The following is an 11,864-nucleotide window of genomic DNA, read 5'->3' as shown; positions in this document are numbered from 1 at the left end:
CGTTTTCTATGTTTGTCATAGGTTTGTCGCAGGTGGGGGCACTTTAATATACACGTCTGGTGCAACATAAAGTAAGTTCATTTCGGGCTTTGATGATTTAATTAAACTTTTATTTTTAACAAAGTATTTCTTAAAGTCAAGGTAAAAAATTCAAACAGAGTACTATACCAACTGCCAAGCATGGCAGTGGCTGCCTCATGCTATGGGATTGTTTCACTGCCAAAAAGTGGCAAAATATGGACTACCTCCACATTTTTCAATATCTCTAAAACCATTTCGACACAGGAATAGCAATCATGCACACATGTTCAAAACTAAATGCGACGGAGGTGACTTTTTTTGGGGGGAGGATGATTCAAAATGTGTATTTGTGATGAAAAAGAAGAAGCAGGGCCATGTTCCCAAAACACATATTTACGATTTTTTATATACTATACATAAATACAACTGCAAGAACCCTGTAGTAGTCACTAGTTTCTGTCTTTCAATCTGGGAAATTTCCGACTTGTAATTCTCCAGAACTGGAATTGACAGAGGTTTCACAAGTTCACTAAAAAGAAAGCAAATTTTCAAACTTACAAGTCATAAAAACCCATTTGTTTCCGTAAAATATAAAACAAAAACAAGTCTGTTTGTAAAAATTATATAAAATATTCCTATTTTCTAGTTAAAACAATGAGATGGAAATGAGTAAACCCTGAAATATTAAAAGTTGTCACACAAAATCATCCATCATCTACAGCTTAGTTTGAGCCAAACTGGGAAAAATATCCGAATCAGCTGGAGGGATGTTCTCCCTGCTCCGGGCTTTTCTCCTGCAGTGGATGAAGACGTAGACGGGATGGATGAACACCAGAAGAGAGAGGAGAGTGAGAGCAATATCCACCTGAAACAGATGGCGTACGTTCTAACACTGGAAGCATCATTCAGTACAATACTTTAAACACAAAGATGCGCTCGTCTTTTGTAAATTGATATTTGGTGCTCACATAAAACGGATCTCCATCCAGAGGACCTTTGACCAGGGAAAAGCAGGGGTACTGCAGCAGAGAAACGACAGCAGAGAGCGACATCACCAGGCCGTACAGCTTCCCAAAGTGACGGGCTGGAAACCTGAGAAAGTGGGAATCAGACAGGTAACAAGTTAGAAATGGCTTTTGTTCTATTGTGGACAAAAAGATACTGTGGCCTGCGGCACCTAAAAATGCAGCAGAGACCTGAACATGTTTGAAATTGTTAGAAAGTCCAGCAACACTCACAAACGACATGAATGCTTAGCATTCATGTTTTATTGCGTTCTGCTTTTGCCATCATTGTTGTTTTTTAATAGTGAAATAAACGTATAGGTTAGTTTTTATTTTGATGTTCATTCGCTATGTGTTCACCCTTCTGAGGTAAACTTGTCTTTCAGAGGAGCTAGAGTTTAAATGTTTTCTATATATTTAATAGCAAGCTTTGACTAAACTGAAACCCAACTCAGTGAGAGGGAAGCAGATCAGCAACCCCCCACAAAAAGTTCCACTTTTTAGCTCATAAATAGGATTGCGCCTTCAACGAACTTTCACCAAATTCAATAAAATTACTTTTTTTCCCCCCAGAAGAGTTCTCTTAATCATCATAGTGTCTTTGTGTGTAGCGACTGAATCGAGTGGGAAGTTGATTCTGAAAATGCATGAAGATTGCAACACATATAACATTTTGTTTTCACTTCAAGTAACTTTTGTGAAGACATAATTTGAAAGTATCAAAAGGAAAAAAGGCTCATTGCAAGGAGGGAAACTGGATTGAATATCAGAGAAACACCATGAAATCTTTTAACACATGGCCAAAAGATGTAACAAAGGCAGACATACTTTTGTTTGATGTAACAGATGACAAAAAAATAATTATTTTCTCAAGCGATCAACACTTTATGTGCAATATTGCTTGGTGGTAAGAAAAAGAATACAAGGGTCTCAGAGTGTTTTTTTTAATATATAAAAAAGTGCGGCCTGCATGTGGAGTTCCGCAAACTTTCTCCTCTGGGAGCCTCTGGGCGGGAAGAGCCCTGCAGGAGTGTTGAAACAGGTGAGCGGATAAACTGAGTAGTTGATGGTTACAGTGCAAGTGTAGTTTCACGGACGAACCGCACAATAAGTTTTATATCATCCCGGTCTCAACAAACGGGTGGCAGAAAGCACCGTGGCGGTTCATGGCTGGTAGATGAGTTTCTGTGTGTGACGAATGAAGGTGCTGTAAATATCTGGTATTGCTCCCCCCATCCCCCCTGTTCTCACTTTCGTCCCCTGGTTTTTCTTCAGGTTAACTCAGAAACTGAGCTATAAATTGTTACAGGTTAGTTTTCTAAACTCCAAAAAAGTAACTGTTGGGGATGCTCAAAACTGGAAAAACTGGACTGATATTGGTATCCGATAGCAGCACCGGTATTATGCCAGATTTACCGGTATTTTGTTTTATCGATTTTTTTTAACCGACTACTTGATTAATTGTAAGAAAAATCGATAGATTACTCGATTACTAAAATATTCAACATCCCCAATAACACATTTATAAATAGCTATCTTCTTTATTTATTCTTGTACCAGCCACTTACGCGATGCTAATGAAGGCTGCGTTTCCGCCGTACAGAAAGGATCTGTTGAGGACCTGGAGGATGAAGGTGACGTACTGCAGTGGGAGGACAGGAATGGAGGCGCAAACAGAGAAGAGCAGGCACTGCAGTGAAGTCAGGAACAGAGATAGGTAGGAGGAGCACAGGTCGGCATCCTGCTCAGTTTCCCCTGCAAACAAGAGGATAGAAAGAGGGAAAGGTTGCACAAGACATACAGTGTACCGGTGCAGGCTCCAGGGATTTACCAGGGGCTCGAGGCTTTCCCTTGTGTCTGTCCAAGATGAGTCCGTTCCAGGGCGCGCAGAGCACGCCGCACAGCTGGGTCATTGCAAAAGCATTGGTGTACTGGCTCACTGAGAGGCACGTGGCGGGAAGCAGAACACACCAAAAACCAAGAAATCATTGTCAAAAAGAAAATGGAAAGAAGAAATAGAAAATGGAGAAGAAGGTCTGAGAAAAGTCACCCAGGCCGGGGTCGTTTCTGGCCAGCCGGCTGAGCCTGGAGTTGAGGGTGCCGATGAAGAGGTAGTGTCTCAGCTGCAGTATGGACAGCCACAGCAGATGCCAGACGAAGAACCAGGACAAAACACAGCGCCGGAAGCTCGACACTGAACAAATCAGAGGTTCAAAGCAGTGAATGCATTCACATCAGCCGTCCTGTGCTCAGCAACCTGCCAGTGAAGCAGTAGCACAGACATCTCAGTACACTGAGAAGGAGTTCACATGTTTCTTACTTATTCTTACTTTTTTTTCGGGTGTGTTAAAATCATTGCTGTACAAAAAATATGCGTCTTTTGCATTCCTCGTTCATGTGTGTGACTTTATAGCCTATTTCTATAATCTTCGAGATAAATAAATAATAGAAATAATTAAAGCCGCTAGCGGCGTCGTGCGGCCCTCGCAGCCAAGCGCCGCTTCGGCCTCTTGACCACCGAGGTGGTCCGAGCAACCGCCGCCCGCCGCCCGGCCACCGCAGAAGCTCTCATGCGGTTTCCAGCGCTTCCGCCCACGTTCCAACGCAGAAGCTGTTGCGCAGTTTCCGTGCTCGTCCACTAGGGGGAGCGCTCCCTGACGATGCACAAAAAATGTGCAGATTGGTGGCTTTAGCGAGGAGCATCCTGGGGAGCTCTGCAAGTGTACCAAATTTCATGACTCTACTATGAAGTAAGGGGATAAAAGCGTCCTTTGAAAATTGCTAGGTGGCGCCGTCGAGCCGTTTCTTTTGCGATTTTTACGACGACCTTAAAATACGAAAATTTGAAACTCCCTTGACGCGTCTGCCATGTTTGGTGAGTTTTTAAATATGATAAAGCCCTCAAAAAGGCCCCTCTTTAGGGGGCAGAATAATAATAAGAAGCAGTACAAAAACAACAATAATAAAAACACTTAAAATAAGACACAAATCATGTAAAAGTAAGCTTTTCAACAAGATAAATGAGATTCTTTTATGTCACCAATTCTTGAATATATATTAGGTCAATTATATGTAAATACTAGTTCAGCTTAAAACAGAAAAAACATGTTACAAGCAAAAAAACCCAACAACTTTACATTCAAGAATAATTTACTTAAGACACACAAATATAGTGAGTCGAGTCTTATTTCAAGAGTACACGTAAAATAATATCTCATCCTGTTTTCATCTAGTTTCTATTTTTTTCTACAAACTAGATAAAAAAAATACTTTGTTATATTTTCTGTTTTTGCAGCAAAATAATTTTGCACATTTTGTTGATCTAGCTCAAATGCATCTTGAAGAAATACACTGTAGTTTGTGGATGTAAAGTAAAACGTCCAATTGCTGTGATATTGGTCCAATTGGATATTGAAGTCTCCTCAGTGCTGAACTGCTGTATACAACACGTTTTAAATGTTGAACTGATCAGCTTCTCCATAGATTGTTGTCAATCATAAATCTGATACCTTTGTCTGTGTTTTCGACCTCTGCTTCATCCGACTTGGCCGTTTCATCTTTCCAACTGGATGCATCCTCCTTCGTCCTCTTGACCTGCTCCACGTTGTAGCTGTAGGCCTGTCCACAGTTCACCCTGGGCATCAAAACACACTGCATGCCGTCAAGTTTCAACCCAGCAGAGAGCCTGAAAACAACAATGAATAACGAGACGCTGACCCGTATGTGTAGCGTGGAGGCAGAGGGTACGGGATGTGGGTCCTGGGCATGAGGAGGAAAGTCCTCGCCACGTGAATGACGCTGCAGAGGGACAAGGCAATGAAGGAGGACTGGAGAGAGATTCCTTGCTCGTGCAGAATCTGTAACGCAAGATGGAGACAACATTTGGTGATCTGAAGCAGTCTTTCATCTGCAGAATCTTTTCTGTGCCACGAGGATTATTGACATCTAAAAGTACCCCAGAAGTCTCTCTATATCATTAAAACTAACTTCAGGCTAAAGTCACTGGCTAGTGTTGCAGAAATTGATCACATAGTTTAGGATTTATTCTCCCATCACTGATAACAGTTTAAGTCTTGATAATGTAAGTTATTCAAAAGGTTTACAGTCCTTTGCTCCGGCAGAGCAAACTGTCAGATTTGTTCTTGTACTTTTATTTACTCTTAGAACATTTCTTAAACAGGTTTGGAACAGTTCACTAACTCAATGTGGCTGAAAATAATTTTTTCTGTTGTTTTTACCTATTTTGTTTTCTACAAAAGCTGCAGCCCACACTTTACGTCTAGATAAAATGAAGGCGATGACAGCTTGGATTTTATTTTAGTTTCCGACTTTTGCCAAGATTGGTTTTTCAGCCTACAAAACAAATCCATACGTAAGCACTCTGTTCAATTTCGACCAACGTACATGGCAACACATGGCAACGTACCTTGATGAGGAGGAAGACTCCTGAAGAAGAGTCAAAGGCTCCGTTGTAGAAAGTAATGATGGTGGAGCGATGAGCGGCAAACAGGTTCCCCACCTCAACAAAACAAACAAATTCCAAATATGTCGTTTCAATAAAATGACCTCCTGTGTTTGATTTCCAGCTTCTTTTTCAGAATAACCACCTGAATGTTCGTCATAAGGAGCAGAATTCCTCCCACAGCGATGCAGGATAAGGCAGGGAAGAGCATCAAGGAATATGCTGTCGAACAGTGGAAGAGGAAAAAAAAAAGACAATCTTTTATCTCGGAAGACGTGTAGCAGTTTGACTAAATGTATTAAATACGTCTACGGTGAAATAGTCTTTCTAAAACCTTACAAATTAAATGCGTTTGTTTGCATAAAGCAATTGCTGCAGACCTGCACTGGAGAAGGCCACAAAAAGGGTTCCAGTTGTGTACAAACATCTGGAAGGAGAAAACACATGAGTATCTCTGGTCATTTATAGAAAAATAAAAGATACAGACATCTTTGTGTTTTTGTTAAAAAGCTTCATTTTTAATGGCTTACATTGCTATCATCTTGCTTGTTATTTTACTGCGTTAATAATACCAACACAGTAACTATCGACAGTATGTGGACAAAGGAGGAGACGTCTGTCTGGGTGTAATCTGTCTTTGTAAGACCCTCCCTGTGTTTATCACGTTCCTCTCATCCTAACAGAAATAACTGAACTACAAGCTCAAATTTCACATGTCATAAAACCTGTTTCTTGAATTTTGAATACAAAGAAGTTGGAAGACTAAGCAGAATTTCAAGACTGCCGATATAGAAGAATTTCTCTCTATGCATTGTAGACCGCAACCGAAATCTAAAATGAATAATTAAATGGATTAGTGCCCTGAGTTTGGATGCAGATTTGTGCTTGAACCTACACTGCCAGCAGTCTTGTCACCATGGTGCCAAATCGATCAAACAGGAAGCCGTTGATCAGACTCAGGAAGTTGTTCAGGAACGAGGCGATAGTGAAAACCAGAGAAAACTGCTCATCCTGACCTCTGCAGTCTGGAAGACAGAGAAACACTCAGACATGGACAAAGTTACGGAAGAAACATCTTTTATTACCAGTAGAGCAACACTCAAACGTGTGCAAACCAAAATTAGACCATAAATAATTACTTCCAAACTTTTTCCAGCCACATTGTGACTACAGCTCCATGGTGGCACAATCTGCAGGTGTGTCTATTCCCGCAGAGAAATATTTTTCATGCATCCTTAGATCTGGTTTCAACATTTACTCTTCTTGGGTGCAGAAATAGCATCAGTTATAGTTACATCAATTAAGTACAAATGAAGTTCGGTGGCGCAAGTAGGATTTTCTTGATGTTTTCATGACTCAAAGTTGTCTTCAAATATGCATATTGTGCATGTTGTTGAGTCAACTTTGATGATTGATGTTTTTTATTTATTTATCCAGCTTTAGGATAGACATTCATGCAGTGTTAGAGCATTTTGACCCAACTGACAAACAGCAAAGTCAACCCCCAAATAACTGCAGAAATTTAAAAAAAGCCCCATCTTCAGAAACTTAAATCACAAAAGTCTTCTGTTTCTTCTTTTGCTCACCTGTCTCCACCTGAGAGCTGTTGCTGGCTGTGCTGTTGCTGCACAACTCACTGAAGTACTGGTCTTCCTTCAGCACAAACACCAGAGAGGTGTAACCAAACACCACACCAGCGAAGCACAGACACTCCAGCATCCCTGAGATCAGCGTCAGCCAGTAGCGCATCTTGGAGCTGACCTCGCAGCCCTCCATGCCTCAGTCCTTCCCCGCAAGAGTTCAGGTGAAACTTTCAACGATAAGGTCAGTCTGCAGAGAAAGCTGTTCTGTTCTCTAAAGATCCCTGGGGTTCTTCCAACAAGCGACCATCATCTTCCCACCTAAGAAACATGAAAAAACTAAGGGGATGATCACTTTTTTTTAATTTGTCAGCTCCTCTGCCATCTTCTGGTGAGCAGCATTAAATTAACACCAAAGAGCCAGTTGTGAAGAATGTGTTACATGGGATGCATCCCAAAGCCGCTAAAACAATGAGAGGCTGAAGGAACATCTGCTACTGGGCAATATAACAGATGTGTTATTGTCAGTGTATTTACTGGATTAGAGCAAAATTAAGTAATTTGTTTTAGTAATTAATAACTTCAGTAGAGCAACATTTGAGCAAAAACAACTACTGGAATACTAACAACTTTGAAAAACATGTATTGTTTTTTTTTTTTTACTGATAATCTTTCACAGCTAACCAATGCAATGCATGCATAGGTTTTCTTAGCAAAATGCTCATTATGTAATGTATTTTTCTGCTTCCAGCTATGCTACAGTTTGGAGCAAGAGCTTTGCTGTTCAGAAAACATCTTCATGGCTGAGATTAAAATGAAACTTTAGCCTTTGAAAATATTAATATCAATTTTCATGACTCACCTCGGTGAAGCCTCTTCAGTCCAGTTCCTGTGAGTTTATCTCCTCAGCTCTGTGACAGCATGGCAAATTTTCCCTCTTAAAATGCTTCTTATCTTTCTCATGGCGAACCGACGCTGCAACAGAATGACAGCCGACTTTACAGACCGTGGCGGTTATCTGCAGGAAGTACTGCCTCTAATCCAGATTAGTTGGGTTAATCTATGAGGACCAGCACGAGACAAAATACTGGCTACATACGCTCTAAAACATGATTGGTAAGCACAAAATATATTTCAATTTACTTCTTGAAATGCTGTTTGTGTGACTGAACTTACTTTTGCACTCCTGCACTTACATACCAGACCTGAAGACACAACAAAGCCACCGATACGCCATGCAGAGGAGCTTTGTGTTTCTGTCCATAATACCAGAAGGCGAGACAGATTAAAACAAATTAATAATATAAAATGGATAATCTAACAGATCTGAATTTCTTGACAGTCTAAGAAGATTTATCCAGGCTTTTTCAACCAATGTCAGAAAATCCAGACGCAACAAACGAATCTTCAGATGCCATCTGATCACAGCTTGATGTGTAAAAAAATAATGACCAACTACTGTTAAGGTTAGAATCACTCAGTCAGGTTTATTAATATCCTGTGCAGGAAATGAGCGCTTACAAGTGAGGCGATGTTGAACAGGACAAAGTGAGAAACCAGTAAAGGGGAAATAATTGTAAACACTGAAGAGAGTGTGAACCCATCTCCACATTTGCTCCTCTGAAAGTTATTTCTCCAGAGTCAAACTTGGTCCAGGAAAGGTTCCTCTGGGAATGTTGATAAACATTAAGCCAACAACAGAACTATTACATGATCAAAATTTCAGTCAGATTTTATTAGATTGAATAAAATTTGCTACATTTTATCCCCTTGGCTATAATAAACCCCAGTTTTATAACCACAGAGTAAAATTTTATTTTACCCACCATTTGATGTCTCATAATTATCGCGAGAGAAATTTTATCTACTAGAGTAACATTTCTGTTTGTAGCATGACTGGGAACTATTTTAGATTTTGATTTAAAAAAAAATCTATATATAAAAAGAAATTTATATGTAAACATCATAAAATGCATGTAAAAAGGAAAAGTGGATAAAACTGACATCATCAAATTTCCTGCTATCTGTTTAATTATGGGGATGCCTTAGCAAGACAGCACCATCAGGACTGCAGTCATGTAATATGCTATTATGTAATAAAACATGGTTTTAAAATGTAATAAAACCGCATTATATGATAATTAACACATTTAACCCTTGGACACATCTTAAGTCAATATAACCATAAGGTGCCTTTGAGACTTTCCCATTTCCAAAAGCTGAGGGTTTCCAAGGAAGTTCACACCCTTTCATTAAGTTGATACTATTCTGTTTGAAATACATGTTTAATACAATTTTTTATAAATAAAATGGCACCAAAAAAAAACAACAACATGCAAACAGCAAGATATTTCCACCATCTCATCGACATATTCAAGGCAAAAATAAATACATTGTATGGTGATTGTAAGATGTATATTTTTAGAAAGCTTTTGGGTCTCCTTTTCAACAATATATTTTGGTGATGGGAAAAGAATTTGAATACTAATAAAATTATGGCAAACTCTTGGTTTGTCATTTAATCTTTCAGACTTTCTTCTCTAAAAGTCTGAAAGATTAAATGACATCGATCAAAGACATTGATTAACTTTCAAGCAATTCAATTTGATTATTTGTAAAGGAATCACACAAATGTGTATAACATAATTTGTTTATTTTCATAAATCATGAAAATGACAAGGGCATAATGGTGAACTTTAGACATGACAGGGTGGAGACATGAAATATCATAAAATGTTGTCATAAATGTAAGGAACACACAAGTGGTGACTTGGTCCTAACTAACCTATTGTTTTGTTTCTTATATTTATCCATTTATTTTATTATTTTTTTGCAAGCTGTGTCCTCAATATTTCTGTCTATTTTTACCCTCTGATGCATAAGTAAAAAGACCCATAAATGGGTCTTTTTTGACCCAGGTTAGAATCAATGTGGTTTTTATGCTGTCGTTTGTAATTTCAAAATAATGTTTTACATAATATTTTCTACCATTCTAGACATTCTCCTCTCTTGCTCTCGGTGAAGGCGGACATTTTTTTTCCTCTGCTCCCTCCCTGCCCTTGCCTGCCCTGCTTGCTCTGTTTTTGTCTTTTTCTATATTTTTGGAGACTTTCTTTGCACATTCTCCAAATCTACAAATTATGGATCTGGTCAACAGGTCTGTCAATGCATTTGATGACATTTTCTCAACGAGAAGCCTGGGCACAGGAGATCCTTCTTGTCCTGCAGGGACACACCCTGGTTTTACAGCAGCTGAGGAGGTGAATGAGATGCAGAGGCACCAAGAGCACACAGCTCAGCCTCCTCCTTCCAGAGGAAAACCTGCAGCTCAGTGAAAAACCACATGGACACATCACAACTCCAAATCCCAGAAACTTCTCACTGGTAAAATTAAGTTCTTCCTCTCCACTGATGTCACTTGATTGCTGAAGATGACAAAGCATCAGTTGTTTTGAAATGATAATTGGATATGAGTTCAACACAATGTAACTAAACTATCCACTGTAATTGGATCTTAGTTGAATGAACTTGGATTTATTAGGGCTGTAAATAGCAGGTGATGAATTAGACCTGTTTTCCCTGTAAAGTAGGGGTGCCAAACTAATTTTCATTCTAGGTAAGGCAACTTCATTTATATAGCACCTTTCAGCCAAAGACAATTCAAAGTGCTTGTACAAGAAAGTTAAAAACAACATACAAGAAGAGAGTAATCATAAAAAATACATAAATAAAAGATCAAGCAGATTAATAATAGACAAAGTAAACATTGAACATTTTAAATATAGTGAATGAATAGAGTGTGTGTTGCCCTGCGACAGGGTGACCCTGATAGCCACCCTTGTCCCTAGTGGGGTTGGGGTTGGATGGATGAATGAGTAGAATAAAAAAATTAAGAATAGGCAGCTTCAAAGATATCCAGATCATGAACATCCTCAGCAGGCTGGTTGCAGCAGAATGCATGACGTTATATTGGATGAGTACTTCTAAAAATGTAATATTTAAGACTCCTTTTTGAGAACTTTGGTTATGCTTTTTGTAAAATCAGTAAAGGTGTTACCCTCGACCGGTGGAATCTCTGGAGAAGTTCGCCATTTCGGCCACACGGTGGCAACATGTGAACTCTACAAAAGTTTAGGTCGATCAGCAAAATATTCATTTCTCTTCTAAAGTTCCAAGAATACAAGAATATAAGGCTGTAACGTGTAAACTATATGCTATTTATGGAGATCCAGAAAAATAAAACCAAATTTAACTGCTGCAAAAATAATGAAAATAATAATAATAATAATAATAATAATAATAATAATAATAATAATAATAAACTAAGAATAAACAAAACAGAAAAACAAGAGAAAAGATGATGACAAAAGATGGTAGGAAGCCTTTAAAGTTCATTTTGTGTTTCCTTTGCAAATCAAAAATTCCAGGGTGTTTGGAAGTTGGAAGTTGCTTGAGGTCCAGTGAGAGGATCATGAAAAAGAATAGACGAAGCTGCAGAAAACAAATCTACCTGGGAATCCGTGACACTTCCGCTCAGCCACAGGCTGGTCGCCTCCATGCCACGCCGCACTGTCGCAGTAAATTGTGTCTAAAAAAATTAACAATTCAAATATATATATATATATATATATATATATATATATATATATATATATATATATATATATATATATATATATATATATATATATATATATATATATATTCTAATTTACTGTATGTGAAGCTTCTGAACAATGTTCTGAGCCGAGGTTGGATTTCCTCCATTATATTGGATGTGACAGTCATAGGGGAGGA

At 38.8% G+C, this 11,864-nt stretch overlaps 1 protein-coding gene and 1 long non-coding RNA gene across 2 annotated transcripts; one reads left to right on the top strand and one right to left on the bottom strand.

Annotated features, from left to right (window-relative positions):
- Window positions 1-141: 141 nt before the first annotated feature.
- Window positions 142-8,053, bottom strand: slc43a3a (solute carrier family 43 member 3a). Its single transcript, XM_055041283.1, has 13 exons — window positions 7,930-8,053; window positions 7,074-7,388; window positions 6,383-6,512; window positions 5,868-5,914; window positions 5,633-5,709; window positions 5,452-5,544; window positions 4,743-4,882; window positions 4,535-4,659; window positions 3,076-3,219; window positions 2,857-2,964; window positions 2,594-2,780; window positions 990-1,113; window positions 142-886 (listed from the first exon to the last, which is right to left on the bottom strand). Exons 2-13 carry the CDS (start codon window positions 7,261-7,263, stop codon window positions 737-739), a joined length of 1,515 nt encoding a protein of 504 aa, XP_054897258.1. The 5' UTR covers window positions 7,264-7,388; window positions 7,930-8,053; the 3' UTR covers window positions 142-736.
- LOC129367070 (uncharacterized) lies at window positions 7,830-8,313 on the top strand. The gene is made up of 3 exons (XR_008606675.1): window positions 7,830-7,958; window positions 8,052-8,183; window positions 8,271-8,313. It is a non-coding gene; the product is annotated as an uncharacterized LOC129367070 (long non-coding RNA).
- The last annotated feature ends 3,551 nt before the right edge of the window (window positions 8,314-11,864 follow it).

Source organism: Poeciliopsis prolifica, unplaced genomic scaffold (genome assembly GCF_027474105.1).
Source record: "Poeciliopsis prolifica strain line A6 unplaced genomic scaffold, Auburn_PproV2 SCAFFOLD016, whole genome shotgun sequence".
Taxonomy (NCBI): Eukaryota; Metazoa; Chordata; class Actinopteri; order Cyprinodontiformes; family Poeciliidae; genus Poeciliopsis; species Poeciliopsis prolifica.
The sequence above is the reverse complement of the archived record's forward strand: the minus strand, read 5'-3'. Positions and strand labels throughout refer to the sequence as shown.